The sequence below is a fragment of the Mirounga angustirostris genome, unplaced genomic scaffold, assembly GCF_029215605.1.
Source record: "Mirounga angustirostris isolate CCGP_5_RB_7025 unplaced genomic scaffold, mMirAng1.0.hap1 SCAF_7, whole genome shotgun sequence".
Classification (NCBI taxonomy): domain Eukaryota; kingdom Metazoa; phylum Chordata; class Mammalia; order Carnivora; family Phocidae; genus Mirounga; species Mirounga angustirostris.
In genome coordinates, this window is record NW_026991715.1 from 145,479,599 (window position 1) to 145,506,766 (window position 27,168).

The 27,168-nt window shown below is 39.8% G+C and overlaps 1 protein-coding gene across 3 annotated transcripts in view; it reads left to right on the forward strand.

Annotated features, from left to right (window-relative positions):
* The window catches only part of CTNND2 (catenin delta 2), an 894,910-nt gene that overhangs the window by 706,632 nt on the left and 161,110 nt on the right, over positions 1–27,168 (forward strand). For all 3 annotated transcript variants that reach the window (XM_064596859.1, XM_045863465.2, XM_045863474.2), the window contains exon 12: positions 16,838–17,021. In XM_064596859.1, coding sequence (XP_064452929.1) covers positions 16,838–17,021 — 184 coding nt within the window. The remainder of the gene's footprint in view (positions 1–16,837; positions 17,022–27,168) is intronic.

A 27,168-nucleotide genomic window follows, 5' to 3' on the forward strand; every position in this document is an offset into this window, starting at 1 on the left:
ACCCCCCCACCCCAACCCAGAATTCTGAAGTGATCAGCTCACTTCTTCCCTCATTTCAGCCTGTTCTCTGCCAAAAGCCTCCAAAATGGTATCTTTAAAAACCAATCACCCTTTTTGGAGTGATAGAAAATATTTTGGAACTAGATAGAGGAGATGGTTGCACATTCTAGCGAATGTACTAATGGCCACTGATTTGTACATTTTTAAAAATGGCTTATTGTATGTTATGTAAATTTCTTCGTAATTTAGAAAAGGGCTTTTTTTTTTTTTAAAGCTACCCTTGTACCTGGGTGACTAGTTGGAAATGTATCTTGTACTTTGTTTTCTAGTGCTGTGGATGCACCAGGAAGGAATGAAACATAATAAAACATGTTGTGACAATTACCTGCTTAATGTTATCCCACTGCACTTATGGATAAAAGAGAAACTTCTGACCCAGGCATCTGAGGCCCTTCTTAGGATGTGTCCCCTGCTCACCCACTTTAATCAGGGTTCCGGCAGGACATGTAAGGCACACTCGGCTGGGATTCTGGAGAGAATTTAATGAAGGTCCTTTTTTCCAAGATGTGGGCAGAACCAAGAGACCACTTGGTCAGTCAGCTAGCGACTGTCACCAGTGGAAACAGTGAAAAGGAAGCAGTATTTCCAGAAGTCAGGAGCCATGGAGATGAGGTGCTGTAGCCACAAAGGGTCTCAGCCCTATGGGCATAACTGAGGACGGGGAGCATGGGAAGCAGAAACATCCCACACTCTCTCCTCACGCTCTACTACCAGTTCCGCCATTGGCTGAACCCAGCTGCAAGCCAGAGGGTGCCTGGGAGACTCAGCACAAGGGCACAGTTGGGCTTTGGGGGTTTTGTTTTTTAAGCGCAATGGGAGGGGCACCTGGGTGGCTCAGTGGGTTAAACGTCTGCCTTCGGCTCAGGTCATGATCCCGGGATCCTGGGATCAAGCCCCGCATCGGGCTCCCTGCTCAGCAGGGAGCCTGCTTCTCTCTCTCCCTCTGCCGCTCCCCCAGCTTGTGCTCTCTCTCTCTCTCCATCAAATCAATAAAATCTTAAAAAAAAAAAGAGCAATGGGAGTTGGTAGGAAACTGGAAAAATCAAATGCCTTGAATTCATAATTGAACATCAGTTTTCCTAAGACACCTAGAAACAAAAGCACAAGGGGTTCCCTTGAGGCTAAAGCAGAGAGTGTCTATGACCCACTCTCGAAGTCTTAACTTCAACCTTACTGAAAATCCAGCTAAGCACAGAGGAAGCGAGTGAAATGTCCGTTCCACCATCCCCCACACTGTCTGGCCATGCAGACCTTCCTTTTACTTCCTAAGTAGGCTGTTCTCTCTGTCCCGGTCTCAGCAGCCCCACAAAAGTTCCTTTGAGACCTGAGACCCCTGCCCCTTTTCCCACTATCTCCCCAGCTGTCCAGAGGAGCTTTAGCAAAATCACCAAATGTTGGTAGAATTGAGTTCTTGGGTGGCTTACTCTCTCTAAGTCTTTAAACTGTTCTGCAAGACAAAGAATATTCTCTTTATTGAATGAATAATCAAATCAATGAACAACTACAGGATTGAGTGAGGTAGTTGGGTCATGATGACATCAAAGAACATGATCTCAGATCAGGAGATCACTAATCACTTGCCTTCTGTCAAAACAGGTAGTTTTTTTGTTTTTTTGTTTTTTTGCATTTTTAAAATTTTATTATGTTATGTTAATCACCATACATTACATCGTTAGTTTTTGATGTACTGTTCCATGATTCATTGCATATAACACCCAGTGCGCCATTCAATGCGTGCCCTCTTTTTTTTAAATTTTTTATTGTTATGTTAATCACCATACATTACATCATTAGTTTTTGATGTAGTGTTCCATGATTCATTGTTTGTGCATAACACCCAGTGCTCCATGCAGAATGTGCCCTCCTCAATACCCACCACCAGGCCAACCCATCCTCCCACCCCCCTCCCCTCTAGAACTCTCAGTTTGTTTCTCAGAGGCCATCATCTCTCTTGGTTCGTCTCCCCCTCCGATTTCCCCCCCTTCATTCTTCCCCTCCTGCTATCTTCTTCTTTTTTTTCTTAACATATATTGCATTGTTTGTTTCAGAGGTATAGATCTGTGATTCAACAGTCTTGCACAATTCACAGCGCTCACCATAGCACATACCCTCCCCAATGTCTATCACCCAGCCACCCCATCCCTTCCACCTCACTCCCCACTCCAGCAACCCTCAGTTTGTTTCCTGAGATTAAGAATTCCTCATATCAGTGAGGTCATATGATACATGTCTTTCTCTGATTGACTTATTTCGCTCAGCATAACATCCTCCAGTTCCATCCATGTCGTTGCAAATGGCAAGAACTCATTCCTTTTGATGACTGCATAATATTCCATAAAACAGGTAGTTTTTCTGTATTCTTCAGCAAGAAGTCACAGTTCAAGAAGGTAACATTGATGAACTCAGTTAAGTTCTCCATAGCTGAGATATGATAACTTCCACTGGTTCTTCACCTTGCTAGTCTTACAAAAAAAAAAAAAAGAAAGAAAGAAAAAATGCTGGTGGCAGGACCCACTTAGACCACTTAGACCAGAAACCCCAGAGATGGGGCCTGCGCATATGTATATTTCTTAATTTTCTCATGGTGGATAGGAAAACTACCATTCTGGCATAAGACTGTGATTGCCCAAATGATATTTCCTTTTGACTGTTGAAAAATGCATTTTTTTTACTCAGTTAACTTTTTAGTGGGCATCTACTATACAATTGATCCCATGGACATTAAGACTATCTTCATATCTGCAAGTCTTCTCTCTCTCTCTCTCTTTCTGGATACCTGGATGCCTCGCTCCCATTCCATGTCTAATTATTCTCATCCTTCAAGGGCCAACCAAAGACCCTCCCCTCTTCCAGGTAGACTTCTGTGATCCCTTCCCTGGGTGATCTTTTGTTACCTGAATTCTCATGGCACATCATTTCTGAGGGCTGGTGGATTTTTTTTTTCTTAAAAATTTTATTTATTTGACAGAGAGAGACACAGCGAGAGAGGGAACACAAGCAGGGGGAGTGGGAGAGGAAGGAGCAGGCTTCCCGCTGAGCAGGGAGCCCGATGCGGGGCTCGATCCCAGGACCCTGGGATCATGACCTGAGCTGAAGGCAGACGCTTAACGACTGAGCCACCCAGGCGCCCCTGGGGCTGGTGGGTTTTATCATATACAACCTGATAGTGTAAGTTTCACTTTTCACTGGGCAAGTGCCTGCTTTCTCTCCCCAGGTAGACACTGCTTTATTCACAGTATGTTACCCAGAGTGCATAGCAGTCCTTTGTTTTCATAGGCATTCACAAAATATCTGCTGAAAAATTAAAACCAAAGAAATGGCACAAGGAAATGGAAGTTTCCCCAAATCTCTAATTTGGGTAGTAGATTAGCTTGGGGAATATGAAGGGGAGGGAAATATGCTTAGAGGAAAATATGCAGCAACAAATGTTCAAAGGTGGAGTTATAGAAATGAAACTCAGAAATACAAATTTGAGAATGGCCAGCAGAGATAATAGTTGAGTCTTAATGTTCTTATCCACTGTCAACATATTTTCCATGAAAAATAACCTCTGAATAGAGTGTCTCTAAAAGTCAAGATAATTTGGACTATGAGAGCCTATATTTATATCCCAGCTCTTTCTCTCTTATTTGTTACCTGTCCTTGGGAGATTTTTGTAACCTCTTAAATCTTTAGTTACGAATCTGTAAAATGAAATCAATAGCAATACCTCTCTCCCAGGGTTGGGGTAAAGAATTAATAAAATAATGCATGTGACATGGTAATGGTTCAATAAATGAGGACTTGTGATTACCATTGGTATTGTTATGATGGAACAGCAATATGAAACAGTTTTTATTTAATGGAAAATAAGACCTTGTTTTAAAATTAGTGCGGTGGATAGGGAAAGGATTTGTTTTAAAATTGCCCTTCATCTCAATCTGGTTTTTGTTCAGTATTTTCTCCATGGAAGATTATAGCTGCAAATTTTTAGTACAGGTCAACAGAATTAAGGTTTGCAAGAAAAAATTATTTGCAAAAGTTGTTTCAAAGTGGAATATTCTTCATTCTATGAACTCAAATGACTCCTTAAAATATCTCAAGCTACATGACCCGAGGCTAAAAAGAAACTGGCAAAAGATGAAAAGCAGAACATTCTCTTGTGTTCATGTGTGTTGTACTTCAAAGGACTGCAAACCACATCACCTCTCTCCAATTTCAAGTAGCAGATTTACGTGCCTAACGTCTGTCTGATTGTTCCTATGTATCATAGCCAGACTACTGACCTTCACTTTCACCTACATGTGTAATACCCTTAGATGAGCGACTCAACTGCTCTCTGTCTCACTTTTCTTCATCTGTACAATGGAAATTGCTGAAGGTTTACATGAGTTAATACATGCAAGATGATAGCAAAAATCCTCATGTATCACAAGAACTCAAAAATGTTAGGTATATTTGGCTATTTTTCTTCTCGTTTTCTTTTTTTTCAGTGTGCTCTTATTTTGGATGCCCAGCTCAGTCACACTCTGAAAATCTGAGATCCCTGTATGTGAACATCATCATGACTCGATAATGTCATTCATTCCATATTCTTTCATTCAGTAGGAACTATGGATAGCCCACTGGGAGCTAAGCTCTTTTTAATCCTGATGATGTGAGAGCTGAATTAAACTTCCAGCCTGATTCCCAACTCCTGCTCTTCTCACTCTGCCACCAGTCTTCATCAAGGCAGCTTCTTGGTGAGAACCGTAGGAACCAAGGTTGCACTTTAAAGTGGCCCCAATATAGAAGAGTGTCCCCAGGTATCTTCTTTGCAGGGATTCTTAGCTAAGGATGCTCCCACAAATTCAGTTTGAGTCTTTATGTTGATTCCTGGCAGGAGGAGTGAGGAGGATGTGCTTGCTACCTGTAGTATAATAAAGAAAACCTCAAGGAGATAGCCATCCTTATCTTTGTGCAAGGTTCTATAATTTCATATTTGCCTACTCACTCTAAGCCCAGAGAGTTTGGAATGGCAGCCTGGGGCCCAACCAAGAAGCGTGTGGGGCTTTGCAACTTCTGGGTTATGGTACTTATTAATACAGGTGCAAACAGTGTAACACCCATGGTTATCCACATAAAGTCATGGCTTTATGGTCAGTGGATGCCCTGCAGTTTCAGGAATGTGCCAGGCTCTGTGTTGAAGATGAAATTAGCTTATCTACTCATTTTCAGTAATATATGTCGTTTGCCAACTGTCAACTCCTCCAAAGACCACCAGAAAATCCTATAGATCAGCAAAGCTAAGTTTATTGGATTTACTATAGTAATGGAGAATACCACCTGGTAGGAGTCAAAAGGGAAACTGGGCAGTGTATTTATAAAGCTGTAGGTCCTTGGCTGGGTGTTTTTAAGGTGGGTGTTCCAAGGCGGGAAACACCTGGGTTTGGACAGAGTTAGAACATAATAGCTCTGGACTGGTGGCATGGGGAGGCAGGGGTCATGAATAATAGTTTGATAAGCAAACTATTATTTTTGATAAGCAAGCTGATTAGTTCACAGTCTGAACTTCCAGATGTAGGTATTTTCTAGAACAAGCAGTTGGATTAGTCTGTTCCCATATCATTTAACCCAGGGCCAGAAATTATGGCGCTTTCACCTCCCATTTTCTAAAAATCATTATATCATGGAGCTGATTGTCTCTGAATCTCTCTCTTCCTCTCCCTCTCTCATCCCCCTTTTTTCTCCCTTCCATCCTCCCTCCCTTCCTCAATCATTTTTGATTAAGTTACTTTATTTAATACATGTGATTTGGACTATACAAACCTACACAACCAAAGTATAAGAAATCATCTTTATTACTACAAAGAATATGACAGTTGTCAGATAAAAGGACGTAATCTTTAACTGCAGTCACTTTTAGAAAAAGAGGCCCAGGGCCAGGTTCCAGAGATTATAAAACTCAGCTTGGGTACTTTGGTGACATTGTTTTCAAGGTCTGGCTTACCCAAGGTCACTGAGGAAGGATCTAGTTTCACGCAAGCCCAATTTTATATTCCTAACTCTTGATCTCTTGGGAATTGAAAAATAAAGAATTCTATGGTTCATTTACAAAATGTTGTGTTCAAACATGAACCCATGACTTTCACAGATGGTGACTATCAGACATTGACATCTTGTACGGGAGGAAAATATATCTTTTTTTTCCTGTACCCCTCTTAGGTTCTCCGGCTGGGGTCCTGTAATTTAGACAAGCAAAAGACAGATTAATGAAAGAAAAACAAGTTTCTTAACATGCATATGGCACATACATGTGGGAGCACACAGTGATGCGTTGCTCAAAGAGGTGGTTAGAATTTGTGCTTATATAGCATCTTCAGCTAAACAAAGGAAAAGGGGCTTGGGGCTTCAGAGAGGGGGAGACAAGTTATGGGAAAGTGACTAAGAAAAGTATGGTCAAACAAGGTTGTTTGCTAATGTTTGATTACAGATTTAAGTTGGTGTTTTCTTCATTGGTAAGAGTCGTTAGGAGTCCTCTTCCTGGTACAAAAGAGGGAGACATCTTGACAAATGGAAATTTCCTTTCTAAATGTAAATTTCCTTTACAAAAGGACAAGTTGTGCTGACTGGAGAGTTTTTTCTACCTGGTGGTTGGTGCTCAGTGGCCTTTCACTCAAAATTATCCATATGCCAAGGAGCTGTATTTGGGGGTGGCATATTTTGGTACCCTTCACCTCCAAATTATTTTCAACTACAATTTACTTAAAAATAAAATACCGTGAGAAGAGCTTCTTCCTTCTTAGATAGGAGCTGCACTGCCTGGTCCCAGCTGAAGATAAGCCTCATTTCTGATGACTCAAATCTGGCTTGTTATTCCTTTATTGTAAACACTTACTATAATTCAAAAGAGCTTAGATCTACAGAATCCAACTTGAGATGGAGAGAGATATCATAGACACACCTAAATTTTGATGCTTTCTTCAAAAAAAGTCACCATCTTTTGTCTATAAAACTACCTCGTTTTCATCAAAATTAGTTCCAGCTCTGAAACCAGTGAAGATCATTTCTTAAATTATTAATAAAAATTGTAAGTGAATATGGGCCTCTTGCCTATACTAATCTGTACTAGCATGTTCGACACTTTTAATGTGCACTGTTAGTGCTAAAATTTGAACATCAGAGTGTTGCTGGGATCAGTTTTGGCTTTGGAACGAGACAGCACCTCAACGTCCATGGCTGCGTCAATAACCAAGTTGTTTTGGAACTTCAGGAATTAAAACCTCTCATGGGGCCCAGGTAGATGTAATCAGCTCAAACCAGAATTTGCTTCGTTTGTAAAAGCAAAGATCTGATTTACTTGCTAATGTGAAGAACAGCTCACTCTTCATCCATTCTGGAGTTAACCAAATGCTATACCTATTTTGAAAATAAGCAAGGTTAATTCTGCTTGATTCTCTGCATGTAATGCGTATGCGATGCTTTTAGAAAGAATTCTGTACTGGGGCTAGAAGCCAGCAGTGGTAATAGTGGGGTGACAGGTTATGGTTATTGAGTCTGACAATCTAGTTCTTCTGCCTGCTCACCCCACACATTTATCAGCCCCTGCAGCGCTCTCTCATCTCCTCACTACCTCTGTGAGACTCTCAACTCAGAATGATTGGGTGAGTTGAATTCTAAAAGGATTAACCTTCACCTAAGCCCCGTGGTTACTGCACTTTCTTCTCCTGGAATGTTAAAGAGGAGAACGCAGAGGTCATTCGTTCTGGTCAGCCAGCTCCTGGAACTCTGGAAAGAAAACCTGAGGAGTTTTGGCCTAATGAATTAGCCATTTTCTTTTAATTTTTAAAATTATTTTTAATGGTCCTAAATTTAGGTTCTTTATAAATTGGGTGGTGGGAATCACTTAGCATCAAAAAATGGATTGCTCTTGGGGGAAGGTTTACAAAAGTAAGATAAAACTTCCAATCTTAACAAAGAATTTTTTTTCTCACATATATCCCAGAAATATTGATATTCAATTGATAAAATCCCCTCAGGCTTTGTCACGCTATCCAGCATCCAATCCTAATTTCCTAAAACAATAATATATACAATTACTTATAAGATTTCCTATGATGCATGACACTAAGTGCTTAAATTAAATTCTTCTCTATAGCTCTGTTAACAACCATCTTTATTATGTGTGTTTTAAAACACTCCTCCTCACGCCTAACAGAATGACTATCACATCCATTTCCTCAGATCACTGTTCTCAAAGTATCATTCACATAGCACATTTTTAAAAAATAATTTGTACTGTTTTTGAGATAAAATTGACATAATGCATTGTGTAAGTTTAAGATGCCTAAGGTGTTGGTTTGATACATTTGTGTATTGTAACAGGTTTACTACCTAGTGTTATCTAACACATCTGTCATGTTGCATAACTATCACTTCTCCTTTGTGGTGGGAGCAGTTAAGATCTAGTCTCTTAGCAACTTTAAAGCTTATAATACAGTATTGTTTTGTATGATCGCCACGCTGTGCATCAGATCCCCAGAACTTACTTACCTACTCATTGCGTTTTTATACCCTTAAATATCTTAATTCTCCCACCTCCCAGCCCCTGATGATTACCATTCTACTCTCTGTTTTTATAAGTGTGGTTTTTTAGATCCCACATGTAAGTGGTATCACGGTGTATTTGTCTTTCTGTGGCTTATCTCACTTAGCATAATGTCCTCAAAGTCCATCCATGTCATAACTGGCAGGACTTCCTTCTTTCTTGTGGCCATGTGTAATATTCCATATATATGTATCCCATCTTCTTTATCCATTCATCCACTGATAGAGGGTGAGGTTGTTTCTGTATCTTGCCTGTTCTGAATAACAGTGCAATAGACAGAGAAGTGCACATATCTTTTCTATATCCTATTTTCATTTCTTTTAGGTATGTACCTGGAAATGGGATTGCTGGATCACTGGATACTAGGGTATTTCTATTTTTAACTTTTTGAGGATCCTCCATACTGTCTTCCATAATGACCCCACTAATTTACATTCACCCCTGTAGTGCATAAGGGTTCCCTCTTCTCCACATCTTCACCAATACTTATCTCTTGTCTTTTTGATACTAGCCATTCTAGCAGGTGTGAGGTGAGATCTCACTGTGGTTTTGATTTGATGAGTGATGTCAAATATCTTTTCAGGTACCTGCTGGCCAATTTGGTGTCTTCTTTAGAAAAATATCTATTCTGTTCCTCTGCCCATATTTATTCAAATGTTTATGTTTTGTTACTGAGTTGTAGGAGTTCCTTACGGACTTTGGACATAACCCCTGGTTCGATATATGGTTTGCAAATATTTTGCCCCATTCCTAGATGGCCTTTTTTTTTTCTTTTCATTTTTTGCTGTGCAGAAGCTTTGTAGTGTGATGTAGTCCCATTAGTTGCTTTTTACTTTGAACTGCCCATTATTGTAGCAACATTTTGGTAAAGTTTGTCATTGACTTAAGGTCAATGGTTTTATTTTTAAAAGCGTTAAATGAGGGTGGTATGCCAATCTTGTTGAGGCTCTCCCATATACCATCGGGGAGAACTTTCAAGACTGCTAATTCACAACCACACCTTGAGGGTCATGACTTCTCAGTGATAGTTGGAAGTGTTTCACTGATACACCCAAATACTCAGATGCACACACCTAGATACCTGCATGCAACATGCACGTGCACACATGCGCACACACAAATGCACACACTCGTGCACACGCACACACTCATGCATAAGCACACACACTCATGCACACGCATAGAATGAGTGTAGGGTGTCATGGGCCTCCAGATTTTGATCAGCCACCTTCCACCCACCCAGGACTTCAAGCATGAACAGGTGGGGATAGAGGAGGCAGGTAACTCATTTGCCCCCATTCTTCTCTCTTCTCTCCCTTCCCCAGGTGCATAAATTTTCACTCTCAGAATAAGATGAATGATAGATTCATTTAAAAATAAATCTTCATAAATACATCAAGTTAATTTTTAATTAGCTGATGAATTAAAAATAAATGTTTAAAGCATTAATTTAAAATGAATTCAATACAACTTGTCTTTGGTTTGAGCCTTACCCATGTTCAGGGATTGTGTTTTAGGTCTAAAGATTAAAAGCAAATGAGGGGTCACAGGAAAGACTTGCATAGCCATAGGCAATGTTTGATTTTATCATGATTTAAGACTTACAATTATTAAAATACATTTTCTGTCAAACTGAGTTTTTTAAAGATATCCTTTACCTCTTTTAGGGAGGAAAAAAACCCCACAATTACCCTCTATTAAAATAAAGTATCCAATGAAAGTAATTAAGATTTTATTAAAGAAATTTTAATAAACCAGTTACTGCTCATGAATATGGATAATCTCAAGGAAAGGAGCCACCCTATGCCTGAAATAAAAATAAACTATATTTTAAATATATTTAGTATACATAATTAGTTATTTAAATGTCTTCTCAACTACACCTACCGTCAAAATTATATTTGGAACAGTAATAATTTTATACTGTAAGGGAAAGCTATTGAATACATATAATTAAAGGAAAGATGCCATAAAACAATTTTATTGGAGATTTTAATCTCAAAGAAATTAACATATTTTCATTGGGTAAATTGAAATTTGCTAGTGACCATCAACCAAAATACTAAAACATCTTTATGTTACTTTCAGATAAGAATAAATGAAGTAGCTTGCATGGTTACTAAATACCACTGTGAATTCAGTTTATTCCACCGTTTTTTCACAAATGGAAATTTTAGTACTACCTTGGCTAATTTAGAATTATCAGGGAGTTAATAAAAGATAATTGCCCAAATGAAGCCTTAGAGATAAGCCTTCTAATGCTAAATTGACTAATGTTTTTTAGTGATACAAATTTTTCTCTACTAGCTAAAAGTAGAATTTCTGTAGAGTCAAGGGTTATAATCTCATTGAAGTAACATTTTGTATTCTCATTTGGATTTATTATTTGTAACCTCTGCTATTTTATTTCTTTAAATCATGACTTCATTTTGCCACACTGTAATATTTAAGGAGTGCACAATGCTTGGAGCACCTGTCATCTGATAAGGGTCTATCATCTAGTTATTGGTTCTTTTATTTATTTAGCACCTGTTTGGTAAGCACCTAATATGTGTCAGAGCATAGTCTATATGCTGTATGTGTTCTGTATGCTATGAACACTCAGACAGACCTGTTGTTTTCATGTCATGGCCAGGACCTTGTTGTGGGGAAGAATAGTGAGCAAAGGGCAGAAGATCAAATAATAAAAAAGCATGGAAAATAGGAAAATTAAAATAGGAGATCTGATAGCGAGTGTCGGGGAAGTAGTTTAGAATGATCCAGAAATGTTTCTCTGAGTTTTTGCACATTTAAGGTACATGTGAGCAGAAAGAAAGATCAGCCTTGGAAAGGTTGGAGAAGAATGTTACAGGCTAAGAGAGCAGTAAATCTAAGAGATCTGAGCTACAAATGAGCTTGTGTGTTCAAGGAGAAGAAATATGGCCATGTTGGCTACAGTAGAATGACTGTTACAACCATGGAAGGACCCTGAGTGTAGGGACATTTTGTTTTATTCAGTAATGTAACCTCAGCATCAAACAGAACCTGGCACCTAGGTCCTTAATGTGCATGGAGTGAATAAATGAATGAGTGATTCAGGATGAATTTAGAGATGTAGTGGAACTCCTGACCATGAAGCTGTAAGAAGAGGTTTAATTGTATTTGAAGCATAGCAGTATTTTAACGGGTTGTGCGGTATTGAATGTTGGCTCCCCAAAGGTGTCCATGTCTTAATTCTCAGGGCCTGTGAATGTTATCTTACATAGTAGAAGGGGCTTTGGAGATGGGATTAAGTTAAGGATCTTGGGATGGGAAGGTTATCCCTGATTACCCAGGTGGCTCAGTGAGATCACAACATAACAGGGAGGCGGGGGTATCAAAGTCCGAGAAGGGAATATGATAATGGATGCTGAGGTCAGAGTGAGAAGGGCCTCAAGCCAAGGAGCACAGGCAAACCTTTAGAAGCCAGAAAAGACAGGGGCGTCTGGGTGGCTCAGTTAGTTAAGCATCTGCCTTCAGCTTAGGTCATGATCTCAGGATTCTGGGATCAAGCCCTGCATCCCTCCCCCTGCCTACTCCTGCTCTCGTAATCTCTCTCTCAAATCAATAAATAAAATCTTCTTTAAAAAAAAGACAAGGAAGTTCTCTTAGAGCCTCCAGATCTGCTGATCTGTTTTAGACTTAAGACCTGCAGAATTGTAAGATAATAAATATGTGTTGTTTTAAGCACTATGTCCGTGGTAACTTGTTACAGCAGCAATGGAAAAATGAAACAGGATTATTCCACATTCAAGAAAGTGGCCATTTAATAAATTGCAAACATGAAGATGGATACATTTTTAAAAGTTAATCACTCAGAGTGCTCCCTTCAGCAGCACACGTATTAAAAAAAAAAAAGTTCATCATTTATAATCTAAATCAAAATGCATTTTTTATTTAGTTGCAGTGTTTAGCGGGATCCTCTTTCCTAGATCTTCTGTTCTCTTACAATACACTTTATGAAGAGGATAAGAGAACAAGTGGATCTAAGTTAAAATGACAGGGGTAGCTAAGAAAAAAGTGTTGTGAGGGGGCGGGGGGGAATGAGTCCAGAGACAAAGAGAAAGGAGAGGAAGGAGAAGGAACCCCATACAGTGTCTGAGTGTCAAGAGTCCAGGAGTGACAAACCTGGGTGGTTCTGGCTCAGCATCCCTCAGGGGGCTGCATCATCTGAAGGCTTAGCTGGGGCTGGAGGTCCCACTCCCAAGGCGGTCTTTCCATGGCCGTTGGCTGGAGGTCCCGTTCTTTGCCACATGGGCCTCTTCAGGGCATCACTTGAAGGTCCCCCCAGTATGAGAGCAGGCTTCCCTTCAACAAGCAATCCAAGATAGGGCTTGGAGGAAGCCACAGTGCCTTTTCTGTGACCCAGCCTCAGAAGCCACCCACCATCACCTCCACCATATTATGCGGATCAGAGCAAGTCTCTAAGTCCAGTGCTCATGCACAGGGAGAAGGATTGGGCTCCACCATTAGAAAGGGATGTCAAAAGAGAGAAGAACAAAAATGTTAAACCAGCACAGAAGAACAGAAGAAAGAGGAAGGAGTGAAGAGAAATGTGAGCAGAACAACCATTTCTTCATTTCTTTATAGAGAATGCCCAGATTTGGTCGTTTTTCTCACTAATCTCTCTCCCGTCTGCCAGGACTAATGGATGTGTGTCTGTCTGTCTGTCTGTTTGTCTGTAGCAAGACAGCTATAGAGTTCTTGGCTGTTACCCACTTTTGACTTCTGCCAGGCATGTCAGCGTTTATTTCCAACGGCCCCAGAAATTTGTGGTTCTACACTCAAGCTTGTCTCTGTCCAGATAATCTAACCCAAACTCAAAGTTTTGAGGGCTCCTTGCAACCGGTTGACAGAATTCCCCCCAAAAGAAATTCTGCCACATTACATCCACTTGACCAAGTCGTCACCCAAGCAGAGGTGATAAAAGCAGCCTCTGATCAGAGGTCCTCTGTAGCTCTCATGGGTCAGGAAGCACTTGGGGGTTGCAGATGTGAAGTAATATAGAAAGTTCAGAGATGGGGCAAGCGCTGTGATAAGCTCTCTGGAATGTGAAACACAGATGGAGCCAGCCTGGAAAGATGCAGCAAATGGGAACTAGGAGACTCCTGTCCGTGCTCGGTTCTGAATGAGCTTATCCTAGTTAATGAATTAATGAGGGAAGTAATGGAGAGAAGAGCCCAATAAAGAGTTATCTTGGACCATCTCCTTTCCATCTGTTCACTTCTATCAGATATTAGATTAGACCTTTACATTTCCTTTGATTTTCCCCTCTTCTGACCTTTTTTTCTGATTTTTAGAAACCAGTAAGGGTGCCTGGGTGGCCCAGTCAGTTAAGGGTCTGACTCTTGATTTTGGCACGGGTTGTGATCTCAGGACTGTGAGATTGAGCCCCGCATCAATGCTGGAGATTGTCTCTCTCCCTCTGTCCTCACCACCCCCAACACCATGCTCACTCACTCTCTCTCTAATTAAAAAAAAAAAAAGAAAACAGTAAAAACTGCTTTATTATCATAGAATGCCTTTAGATTCTTTTAAATTCATTGCATGTAAAAATGCAAAAATTTCTCTTTTGCTATTTAGCTTTTAGAGGAAATGTATTTTACAGCAAAACACGCCACCCATATTTTAGAACATTTACATGCCCTAATTTTCTTTTTTTAAAAGATTTATTTATTTATTTGAGAGAGAGAGATCATGAGCAGATGGAGAAGCAGACTCCCCACTAAGGAAGGAGCCCAATGTGGGACTCGATCCCAGGACCCTGGGATCTTGACCTGAGCCGAAGGCAGACGCTTAACCAACTGAGCCACCCAGGTGCACCTACATACTTCAGTTTTCATGGATTGATATTTTCAAATCAGGATTTCAGAATGAAAAAATCTAAATTTTCTGTCTGTATGTGTGCATAGTATACTTAGAAGAATAGACATAAACCCTTGAATGTGGTACTTTGTAAAGTTCCTTCAAATACTGGGATAGACATTAATTTCATTTTAATGTGCTTTTTAAGTTTGCAAATCTATTTTATTAGAAAAAAGAATTTTTGCTAAGATTGGAAATGAATGTATTTTGATTATCTAAAATTTAATAAAATATTTCTTAATTGAATGAATACACAGCTTTATATATTATTTAAAACAAGATAAATGTACATGATAATATTGATAGCATTTCAAATCCATCTGAATCAGAATATATTTTGGGGCACTTTCTGTGTACTACTGAGCATTTTTTGTGTACCCAACTTACAATACCAACGGCGATGCAAACCTGCACACAGAAATTTATAGAAAATGGTCTATATGCTAAAGCAGGGTGGGGAAAAATCTTTCTGTAAAGGGCCAGATAGTAAATTTTTTAGGCTTTATGGGCCATATAGTCAAACTATATTCAACTCTTCCCTTGTGGGCCATAGACAGTATGTAAATAAACAGGCAGAGCTATGTTCCAATAAAACTTTATTTACAAAAACAAGCAGGCAGGATTTGCCCTCAAGCCAACCCCCTGTACTAGAGGATTGATTTATACGTAATGGGCACCAAAAACATTTTATTTCCTTTGCATTTACCTCAGTAAAATTCCCAGCAAATGTTATTTTGAAAGACAGTTGAAAAGAGTTTGTCTTGGGGCGCCTGGGTGGCTCAGTCCGTGAAGCGTCTGCCTTCGGCTCAGGTCATGATCTCAGGGTTCTGGGCTCGAGCCCCGCATCAGGCTCCTTGCTCAGCAGGGAGCCAGCTTCTCTGTCTGCTACTTCCTCTACTTGTGCTCTCTCTCTCTCTCTCTCTGACAAATAAATAAAATCTTCAAAAAAAAAAAAAAAGAAAAAGAGTTTGTCTCTACAGTCACATTTTTATAGAACCAATGTAAAACTGTCCCTACAGTTATGAACAATCCAACATTATCAACTTGCAGATTAATATTATTCATGCCCTTGATAAGTTCAACATATACCATGAAGATACTAATAAATTTCGGGAATACCTGTGTTCTGTTTGTTCTATTCCTAACACAATAGACGAAACACAATCTCGTCTTAAAATTTACTGAAAGCTTATTAAACAAGTAAGATGGAAGTTGTGTTTCTAAAGATAACCATGATATTTTATTCTCAGTATCTGCAGTGATAATGTCTACTTAGATTAGTCTTGAGAGAAAATACAATTTTTCTTTCATAAAAAAGTAGACTATAAATCTGTTTCCTTTACCTTTATGTGTTCTGTTTTGAACAATAACAAAAAATACCTTAAAAGGGGGAGGATATGTACTATGGTGAGCGCTGTGAATTGTGTAACACTGATGAATCACAGACCTGTACTCCTGAAACAAATAATACATTATATGTTAATTTAAAAAACTGTTTTAAAAAGAAAAAATAAAAACATTTTCAAATATTATAACTTCTATGCAATACTGATGAGTTTTTCTAAACTTGATCCCATTTTAAGGTTTTGTTTAAAAATATTTAAAAGCCTAAAAATTTCCACCTGACCTAAGACCTTTGCTTTTGCTCTGCCTACATTAATGATGGTTATAGTCTGTCCACTGCAGACATGCTCTCCACTTTCTGCTGCTCTCTGTCCTAGTTACATAAGGAAGACCAATCTCTGGGTCCTCCACGAGCATTGCTTTCTGAGAAAAACTGACAAAGCTGTCACAAGTGACAGTAAATTTAAATTCCTTGTTGATCCCGTTGCCGTCAGACCTGGTTCTGGATTTTCATAAGGTCCCGCGTAATGGTGGCTGGTTCTAAATGGAGGCCAAGTCAATCCGACAGTCCATATGTGCATATTGAGATCTGGGATAAAACCAAGATGTCCTACTAGTTTGTAGCTCAGATAACTTTCACAGCTCTTCCATCTTGGTTAGATTTTGGATACTTGGTCCCATTGTATTAATAGTAAACAGAAGTCTGGTTGGTATCCTCCATTCAGATCAGATCTCCAACTTGTTACTCATCATGATGGCACAAAGACAATCATAACACAGGTCCTCTGCCCACTTGTCAGATTTTCACAACGCCCCTTCAGTGGGTTCTCACAGGTGTTAAGGAATTAAAGATATGCTCTAGGACATGTGCTCATCCTCTCTTCATCCTTCCTGCCCATGCTGTTAACTTGATGAGGGAAAACGCTTTGGAAATGAGAAAAAAAGAGTGGCCATCCCAAAGCTCTGTGTATGTGTGTTTTGCAGGAGTCCTTTGGAACCTCTCATCTTGCGACGCACTCAAAATGCCAATCATCCAGGACACTCTTGCAGTGTTGACCAATGCCGTGATTATCCCCCATTCAGGCTGGGAAAATTCACCTCTTCAGGATGATCGGAAAATACAGCTGCATTCCTCACAGGTGCTGCGAAATGCAACTGGATGCCTAAGGTGAGTCCCATCCTGGTGGCCCTCCTCCTGCTGTCATTCACTTTGTTTCTCTAACTTCAACCGCTGTTTCACTGAGGATCAGAGTGTCCCAGAAAGATGGTAAAGGAGGATAAGAAGCTAGCAAAAACGATTTCTAATGAGGTACTAAGGAGGGGTAGACATCTTCCACTATTAGTTTTTTACTTACTTAACATGTTTTCTTGGGTCTTGGGCAAAAAAATAAACATTTTCATTCCCACCAAAAATAATTAGTTTTTTAAAAGACAATAGTTCACAGTAATTTCCCATGTTATAATATATTATGCATATAGAACAGCCAGGCAGGCCAACTGGTTGGGGGAGGGCCTATGGCATACACATAGGGATCTAGTTAACTGTCATCGCTAGTTAGTTTCATTTTTTATTTTTAAAAAATTTTCTCTGTGACTGCCAGAACTATAATTGCTTAGAGATAACTTCTTAATAAAGTCTGTTGTATGAAATGTTTTTTTAAATAATAAAAGTAGCAAGTACGTTCTAATTCTCTCAATGCACTTTTGCAAAAATCATCCCCCAGAAACCTCTTGAGAAGCCTTAGAATCATCTTTACTTTTGTTTAATTTTTGCTCTTAGAAAAGAATGTAATAACCAAGATACAGTTTTTCCCATCTCTGGAAACTGTGCTCCCAAGGATGCTGTATTTTGTACCAAAGTTGGAAATCTCTGCTGGATAAACTTAATGATGAGATGAGGGCAAAAGGGTGACTCAGACGAACACCCAGTCAAATAATCTATATTTCAAACATAAAATGTACAGAATTGTTTTAGCTGGCCTGCCTCAAAGCTGTCATTTCTCCTACAGTTGATTGGTTTCTAGGTGCAAAAACCAGTCTCTCCTGAGGAGGAACAAAATCACTTTGGTGACATTAATAATAATTATCTCATGAATATTTATAACAATGCTCCCAACTTCCAGTCTTGAGAAGAGTGGCGTGTTTGTGTAAATGTGCGTGCATAGAGGGAGATAAAGTGAGTCTGCCTCCATAAATATCGACGTATTCACAGACAGGAATAGGAAATCCTCTAATGATTTTGCTTTTCCTCAAGGTCACAAAATAATGATCTTTGGACATGATTTCTCTGGCAAAGCTTTACCATAAGCCAGATTTACAGTTCTCCAAAACTCCCTGTTGAGACATTTATTTTATAACCTCTTACATTCTGTTATCCTTCAGAAACCTCCTGCCCTACCAGAACTATAACTCCTTCCAAAGGCTAAAACTGTAGACACTTCTCACTTTTTATACCTGATTTTCTTAGTTCAGTTATTTGCAACTATTATAGGTAGTTTTTTTTTCCCCTCCTGAGCATCTTTGACTTATAAAGAGAAAGAAAGAAAGAAAGAAAGAAAGAAAGAAAGAAAGAAAGAAAGAAAGAAAGAAAGAAAGAAAGAAAGAAAAGAAAAGAAAAGAAAAAAGAAAGAAAGAAGAAAGAGAAAGAAAGAAAAATAGAAAGAAAAGAAAGAAGAAAGAGAAAGAAAGAAAGAAAGGGAGGGAGGGAAAGAGGAAGGGAGGAAGGAAGGAAGGAAAGAAGGAAGGAAAGGAAAGAAGGAAGGAAAGGAAAGAAAAGGAAATGGTCTGTTGTTCCTGATCATGGGAAAAGTGCCTCAGAATCAATTGTTGAAGTATGGTCAGTAAAGACCTGGTTCACTCTCAGTTAAAATTCTCTTTGAATGATACAGTAACATAATTACACATTCAAGATGTTTGATTAATGGAGGTAGGCCACTGCCCTTAGCGTGCATTCAGCACCATTTGATGAAAAGTCAGATGAAGAAGCTAGACCGCGTAGGTTTGTGAATCCCCCTGGTAGGTCATCTGGCTGAGTTTAGCATCTGGGCTGTGACCTAGAGAGAAGGTTGGTTTGTTCCCACACACAGAGGCTTGGCTTCAGCTGCTGAATGTGGCAAGGAGCAACCACAACATAGGAAGCAAAAAACTCATTTAGAAAGAGTTTCATGTAGCCAAATTGGGTTTTCTTAGTTAAGATGCAACCAGGTTTAGGGGTTTATCTCTTAGTTCTGAGTTACCTTGTGATTGGCAAAGCAAAACCCTTCAATATATGGTGAATACTTAACTTCCCTCTTAATTCATTGACCCTCTGCCCTTCTACAGAAAGAAATAATAATCTCTCCCCTTACTTGAATGTGTTCATGAATCATTCCACAGTGATGAGCAGTTTGAACTAAGAGAGGAAGAAAATAGCCTTGGGGAGGGGCTAAAATGCATTTATTGAATACTCAGTGGGTACAAAGTTTCCAGAAATTTCTACTAATACTTGACACTTAACTTACAGCCAGTGTTGGCAACACACCAGAACAGTCACAAATGTTTTTATCATGATGGAAGATTCTAGATTTTAATTTTTGAGGTTATATACATTCTTGATTTTTCTGAGAAAGCCTAGCTTTTTATTTACATTAAAGAAATTATTTCTTGTGCTGTTCCTGCCTTTCAACAGTGTTGTCCATGAGCATTTGCTGAGAGTCTGCTCTGTGCTCGGGAGGGACCCGGAAGGTGGAAATAAACAAGGCCCAGCAAAAGTCCTCCCAGAACTGCAGAAATGATTTGAATATACTCCTTAAAATGGAAATTAACAACCAGATTGTCTCAGTTTATAAAACAGATCTGGGCTGGTACCTTTGCAAGGTACATTTTCTTCTATCAAAATATTTAGAAAGAATTTGGTGCTTTGGTGCTTCTTAAAGAAAAAAAAAATCACAGCAGTTGTCCTTGTCTTTTTCATGTACTAAATATATATTGTATATAAAGTGATACAGTGAATTCCTACCCCAAAGGATATAGTAAGCTTGTATAACATTTGCATACTTTGATCTGGCCTATTAATTTATAGCTTTGATTTTGAAAGTTGCCTAAATTGTATAAAATGCTAAATTTGCATGTTATAATTCTTTTCCAATGCGTCATGACCACCACTATCATATTCCATGAAATCTGGCTAGAACGTTAAGTATAGGATTCAGGACCTTGTTTAGCTGGTAACCGAGAACCAGCTGCATTTGGCCTACAAAATGGATCTGCCCGCTCACAGGTGTGTAAGGAATTCAACAGACAACTCTGGAAAGAACGGTGACTGAGTTGGTATAAAACACCTTGAGTGTCACAGCACGCAAACAATTCAGTTCATTTCATGTGATTTCTGGATATTTCACTATGAAGGCAAAGAAAATTAGTAACCTTCAAAAAATAACATAAGATATGCACACAATAATTCTTATTCTCTTCCTTTTTTAGATCATATTAAAGAAGCATTTTTAAAACTAAGGCATTATTGTTGAGGGCCATCCAGTTGTATTAAAATTCTTTTCAAGTATTTACTTTTATGTATTTCAACTTCTAGGAATCCTCCATAGCCTTTAAGGATCTGGAGTTACATATAATTCAATCCTTGTCATAATTATATATTTTATGAATTTATTTTGAGAGTGTGATTTTCTCATTACCATTCATTACCAAATAACACTTGGAATTTAAAAAATTACAAGTAGCAACGTACATGAGTCACTATTTAAATATTTTTGATAGGTGAGATGTCAGTTAAATTTAATTCAGCTAGCTGTCCTCGGGTGATATTTTCTCTAATAACTGAGTTTGAATGGAAACTATCCTTTCTCATGAATTCTAGAGAAATCGAAGAATGAAGCTGTGTGTATGTTATACGTGCGCACATGTGTGTGTTTGTTCATTCCAAGGTTTGACCCAGCAACATGATATTTATTAACTAATTTTATGCATTGTCAATAGAGACAAGATTTTCAAATAAAATTAAATGAGTATTTTGATGTGTAAAATCCCTGTCTTCCAAGGACCAGAAATTTCTGCTTCAAATACATCACTTGTTCTTGTATTTATTGTATGTTCGATAGCTCATGGTTAGTAGGTTGGGAAGCCAATACTTGAACTCACATCCTGACTCCTGGTCCAGACCATCCCACTATTTCCACACGGAGAGGAAATACAGTGTCCTATGAGGTGACAGGAACAGATCTGTGCTCAGAGCAACATTACCAACTGAGCACCCAACTGGCGATGGACTTAGTCCCCTTTGTGTTGGCTCCTTTACTTTGCTTCTCGACAGCTCCTGAGTGGCGTCCTCTCAGCCAACATCCATCCGTTTTGCCTACAGTTGCCAACTGTCTTCCTCCTCCTCCTCCTTTCTTACTTCCCATTCTTTTCTCCTAAGGCCTCAAGTATGGAGTGGGAGGCACCTGGAGAGTTAGTCATGGAGCCCCACGTCAGCCCCTTCTCTCCACCTCCACCTTAAATCTTAATTTAGGCAATTAGAGCAATGGATGCCTTTTTTTTTTTTTAAGATAAGACTATATTTTAAGACATACCCTAGATAATAAAGTTGATGTTATTTTTCCAATACTCAGACTCCTCCATTCTCTTACTGGTCACTTAATTCTCTTTCTTTGACTGATGGCTCCACTCTTTTCACCCGGTAGTATTTCCTACCCCAGGTGGCTCGTAGCTCCAGGAGGAGCTTCTGGTAGGTAAAAGTAAATTTCTCTGATCACTAATGGAGAGCATTATTCTAAATTTTTGTTCCTAGCAGGATTCAAACTTGTTTGTGTCATTTCAGGGTGGGAAGCCAAGGTTAGGAATTTCAGCAATTACTATTCTAAAAGAAATCACCTTTTCATCTTTCAGAAAGAAAAAAAATATTATAAATGCAAATTGTACCACTCGTAAATGTTCAAAAGCTTATCAGAGGGAAATTTAAGTTAGAAAAAAAGCCTAAGCCTTCCTAAGCTAAAATCTGGAACGCTAACGCTGTCCAACCTTTAGATAATTCCATACAGTCCTAATAAACTCTGTCCAGTTTCTCAAACCTTCTCTTTGACAATATTTCGTACCAATATCGATGGTGGTACCAACCCCACCCCGCCAGCTTCGATCATGGGACACACTCACGGGGAGTGTTCCAAAGAGAAGAGACGTCTTGCCTTTGCCTTCTCTAAAAAAACACAGTAAATCTTCATGGAAAGATATCATATCATGTTGACATAGCAAAAATTTAAGCACATATGAAATATAAAATGAAAAGTTAATGCCCTTAGTCCTTTTCCATTTAAAATTCATTTTGGGGTAGGAAATGGAATTTTTCAAAAGCGAATCTCTATTTGTTCCTGAAGTATCTATCTGTCACTGAGGAAAGAGGATAGAAATGGAAAAAAAAAAATCTCTTAAATTTTGTTGAAGGAGCGAGTTGATAAGAGTGGTGGTGACTGGATGGTGGGGCTCCAGGCGGCAGGGGCAGGTGGGGTCAGCGGATATGACAGTTGCTGGTGATTAGCCCGGGTCAGGCTCCATCTCTGAAAGCTTCCTTCTGCCAGTGTCCACCCTGGACACACACTTACCCCCCTCTTCTTCCTCATCCCTTCCTCTTTGCTGATGTTTGTCTTTTGCTCCTAATGCTGCACAATTTAAGCTTTAATTTTAAATAAAAGCCATTTTAAAATATGGCCTAAAATAAATGTGATAAAATGTTAGATAAGGCTTAAGCCGTAAGGATGCATGAAGTTACTGGGTTAGTTCTTTTTCTTTCACCTTATGATTAAGGAGTCCTCCAGGAAACCACTCTCCTTTGGCCTAAATCAGGCAAGTCAGACCTTGAAAGAGATTCAGTTCTGTACTCACCATTGTTTCACTGTACAGTGTATGATCAAATACTTTTCCTAACTTCTGGCCGAAATAATCACCTTCAGCCAATATGCGTATTGACCAACCACAGCCTGATTGCTGAACAGTGAAGGTCAGACTGGCTCAGCCTGTGGACACGCTCATTTTGGCTGAGATCATTGTAATGGGTTAAATAAGTGCCCTCCCCACCAAAAAGATTTACATCCACCAGGAGCCTCAGACTGTGACCTATTAGAAATAGGGTCTTCGCAGATAAAATTATTTAAAATTTAAGATGAGGTCATAATGAATTAGGGTGGGCCCAAATCCAATGGAGGATGTCCTTATAAGAAGAAAACATACACGCTCAGGAGAAGGCCATGTGAAGACAGAAGCAGAGATTGGAATGGGACAGGGATAAGCCAAGGAACGCGCAGGCATTGCCGAAGGCCACTACAAGCGAGGAAAACTCGAAGAAGGATTCTTCTCCAGAGCCTTCAGAGGGGGCATGGCCCTGCTGACACCTTGATTTTGGACTTCTAATCTCTCAAACTGTCAGAGAATAAGTTTCTGTTGCTTTAAGCCCCCTTCCTCCCCACCGTTTGTAGTACCTTATTCCAGCAGCCCTAGGAACCTCCTACAGTCACCCTAGGAAATAGTCCAGGGGGGGCCTCCAAAGCTGCAAATAATTCAGAGAAGCTGCCCATCCCCAGTCTTCACGCACAGGAACAAACCACCCAGATAGGGAACTGTTGTTTTTTCTCTAGGCCATCATCCCCTCAGGTACAAGGCCAAACATCCCTTGCACGGGATTGGGTTCTGCAAGCCTAGGTGTGGCTGCCTCAGCCAAAGGAGGTTCACCTGAAGCCTCTGGACTGCGTAGTTGTAAATAAGCATCTCCCCATACGTCGCTCTGGTTTCTGTATTTTCTGCTTCTATTTATGAACCCACGTCCCATTTCCTCCAGTCTTTAAACTACCTTCTGAAAGTTCTGCGGATCTGTTCGATGCTCTAAACAGCCAGAAGTCATTCTGGGTTCTCAAGCAGGGCACGTGACATGAAAGAAGGATCATCTAAGGAAGTCAGCTCCTGCAGCTGAGTGCAGAATGAATGCTTTCTGGATTTCACATGAAATACAACTGTGTTTCCCATTTAAAATATCACAAATCAATATCCTAAAGATCCCTATCATGGCCATTGTCATAATTGCAGACTGAACTATAGGTGAAGCCTTGCTGAGTATCCTTTTTTTTACCATTGAATCTGCCAGCTCAGTAAGACAACTCCAATCTATTACTGTATGGCTGAGTTCCATTTAGTCATGCATGCTTAGGACTCTATCTCCAGCCAAAGTATTTGCATGAGGCTGGCTTTGCTAACTTCCACAGCTCATTTCCTAGAGCCGCTGAGTCATTTATTTATTTTATTATTCTATTCCCACTTCAACATCTTGTCCTGAAGGACAACAATATACAACCCTAATTTTTCCATCTATCTTGTGTACACGAGACTGTTATTAAGCCCATTAAAGGAGCTGCACTACGCCTTTGCTTATGAGTATAATTAAACTCAGACCCTCAATTAGTCATTTTAACCCATATAATGGATGAGCACTTGATCCCATGGAGAGCCACTAATTCTGGAATGACCTTGAGAAAACCCATTCACAAAGTAATACTAGTGATAATCACACTCTGGCTGGGAAACTCCAAGGACATTTATTTTATCTGGTTTACCTCTTGCATTAGCCACAGGTGAGAGGAGGAATTACTATCACTTTTATGTTAAGTTCAGTTGGTTGCCAATATTATCCAACCATTAAAATAATCTGTTTTGCTGCTGCGACTTATTCATTCCATAACTGAAAGCCTCTACCTCCCACTCTGCTTCACCCAATTTGCCCATCCCCCACACCCTGCCCTCTAGCAACCATCAGTTTGTTCTCTGTATATATGGGCTAGTGGTTTCTGCTGTTTTTGTTTGCTTGTTTAGATTCCACTTGTAAGTGCACTCATATGGTAGTTGTCTTTCACTGTCTGACTTACTTCATCATAGGGCATATAGTCAAGAAAAAAAAAATCTGTTTTAAAAATTTTTCTTTTTAACTCTTGTATAAAGAGTTCTGGATTTATCCCAGTCTTGTGTTGCAGCTGAACTGAGGGCTCTTTATCCAGGGACTTAAAATGGAAATGACCATGTCTATGTGGATGCTGTACACAGAGGAGAAACACTCACCCACTCACACTTGGTTTTCCCACACCTGGCCCTAAAGCAGATGATATTCCTCACCTGAGCAGCTCTCTACTTCTGTTCACTGCACCTATTATGGATGCAGAGTGAATGGTTTTCTTGAGTCAGGACACAGCAGTGAAGGTCCTCTTTGGAGGAAGGGAACAGAGTTGGGGGGGGAGCGACAGAAGGAGTAGGGGGTCTCAGGACCCCATCAGAGGGGACAGTTGGGCTGCCCACCTCCCTAGGTGACAAGGACTTCAGTCCCCCATGGAGCACCCGAAGCTTCTAGCTCACTCCATGCCACACAGTCGGCATGGTTTATACTCTAGTAGTATAATAATAATCGGTCTATTTTCTATTAATAGATTACAAGAATTTTATTCTGTATTAGTTTGCTAGGGCTATCATTAATAAAGTACCTCAGACTGGGTAGCTTAAACAGCAGAAATGTATCTCCTCACAATTCTGGAAGTTAGAAGTCTAAGATAAAGATGTCAGCAGGACTAGTTCTCAGAGGCCTCTCTCCTTGGTTTGCAGATGGTCATCTTTTCGCCATGTCCTCACATGATCTTCCCTCTGTGCCTCTGTGTCCTGATCTCCTCTTCTTATAAATCTCCACGTTGGGATCTCCAAATGAGGCATCCACAAGTGGGGCACTACCTTTGAATACCACAGGCTCTAGGGCCTGGCCTTTGGCCTTGCCTGGTCAGAAACTGGACCTTAAAGCTGCAATAGCATCAGGAGGAAATTAGCTTTGGTTTAGCATCTGTGAAAAGCCCATTATAATGCTATGCCTCTTTAATATGCATGCTGTTTGATACAATTGTCCCGCTAATCTAGTGAGGTAGGATTCCCTATCCCATTTTACAGATCAAGAAGCTCATGCTCATAAGGATAAGAGTAGCTTGACCCAAGTCATACAGCTAGTAAGCAAAGGAAAGGTGATGGAAACCCTGGGTTATATGATGCCTCAGCTGGGTTCCTCCCACCTCACCATGTTTCATTAGGCTGAGACAAGGGAACAGCCCAAGAACACCTATGTTTCTTTACACTGAGACTAGGATGCTGGCTCAGTACAGATCCTAAGAGAAGCAGACACAAAGACAGAATTAGCAGTCCGTGCAAGGTATTTAATTAGGAGCAACACTGGAGAAGACAATGGGAGGAAACCAGAGAGCCTGGAAGAGCCTTCAAACCATGATGCAGCAGGTCTGCCCCCAAGTGAAGGGGAGCAGAAAAGAAGGAAGGAATGTTGGTTGGTTGGGTGAAATTGTTTTAGGCTCTCCGGGAGTTCGACAAGACCACTGGAGAGTTCTTAAGCCCAAGTCATTCTGCCAAGGAGTCCCGCATCTCCCAGAACCAGGCTTGCCCTGTACTGCTGCTGAGCTGGGTCACTGGCTGGGAGCACCATGGTGAGTAAAGCTGGAGCACGAAGGCAAACACAGTGACGAATCTTGGGGCACAGAAGCTGGACCATCATCAGTCAGTGATGCTCCTGCAGTGAGAGATTTGAGTGGTTGCATTTTTATGGACATTACATAAGCCTAATCCTTTACCAGTGCTTTCTTTCTCTAGAGGCTAGGCACTAAGAAGTCACCATACAATCAGAAAGGTGCTTGGTGATACAGAATCCAAACAAGAGGAGTTCGTTACATTGACTGAAAGTTTCATTCTCTCAACATCTATTCTTCTGAGTCCTTACTATGTGCTTGGCTCTATGGTAGGTATGGGGGCTGTAAGGAAGAGCAGATAGACACAGTCTATGGAGTTTGCTGTTGAAAGCAATGCATAATATCATTAAGACAATCTGATTGCATCTAAGTCTCATTAGGCTGCCCCAGAACTGGAAAGATTGGAGTGTGTCTCTCCTAAATCATGCCTCAGAAGGCCATATTCTTTTTTTCTTTTTCAGTATTTGCATGGCTAACCTAACTCTCTCTTACCAATACATTCTTTCTTTACATATAAAAAGCTGTTTACTGTTAACTGATTTACTGTTACATCTTGTAGTCTTAAAGCTTTCTCTCTCTTCAGGATTTTGCATTCTTGTTTCTTTTCTATTAGGAAAAGTCTGAAAAAACTTCATTTTTTTAATTCTTTCAGAAGACAGATTTATCCCCCGGAGGACTAACTATAATTTTGCAAAGTTCTTTCTGGCATTTATTTTCCATGAAATAGTAATAGGGATCATTTCTCCCCAAACATTGTTTTGTTTCCCTAAACTAGAAGTG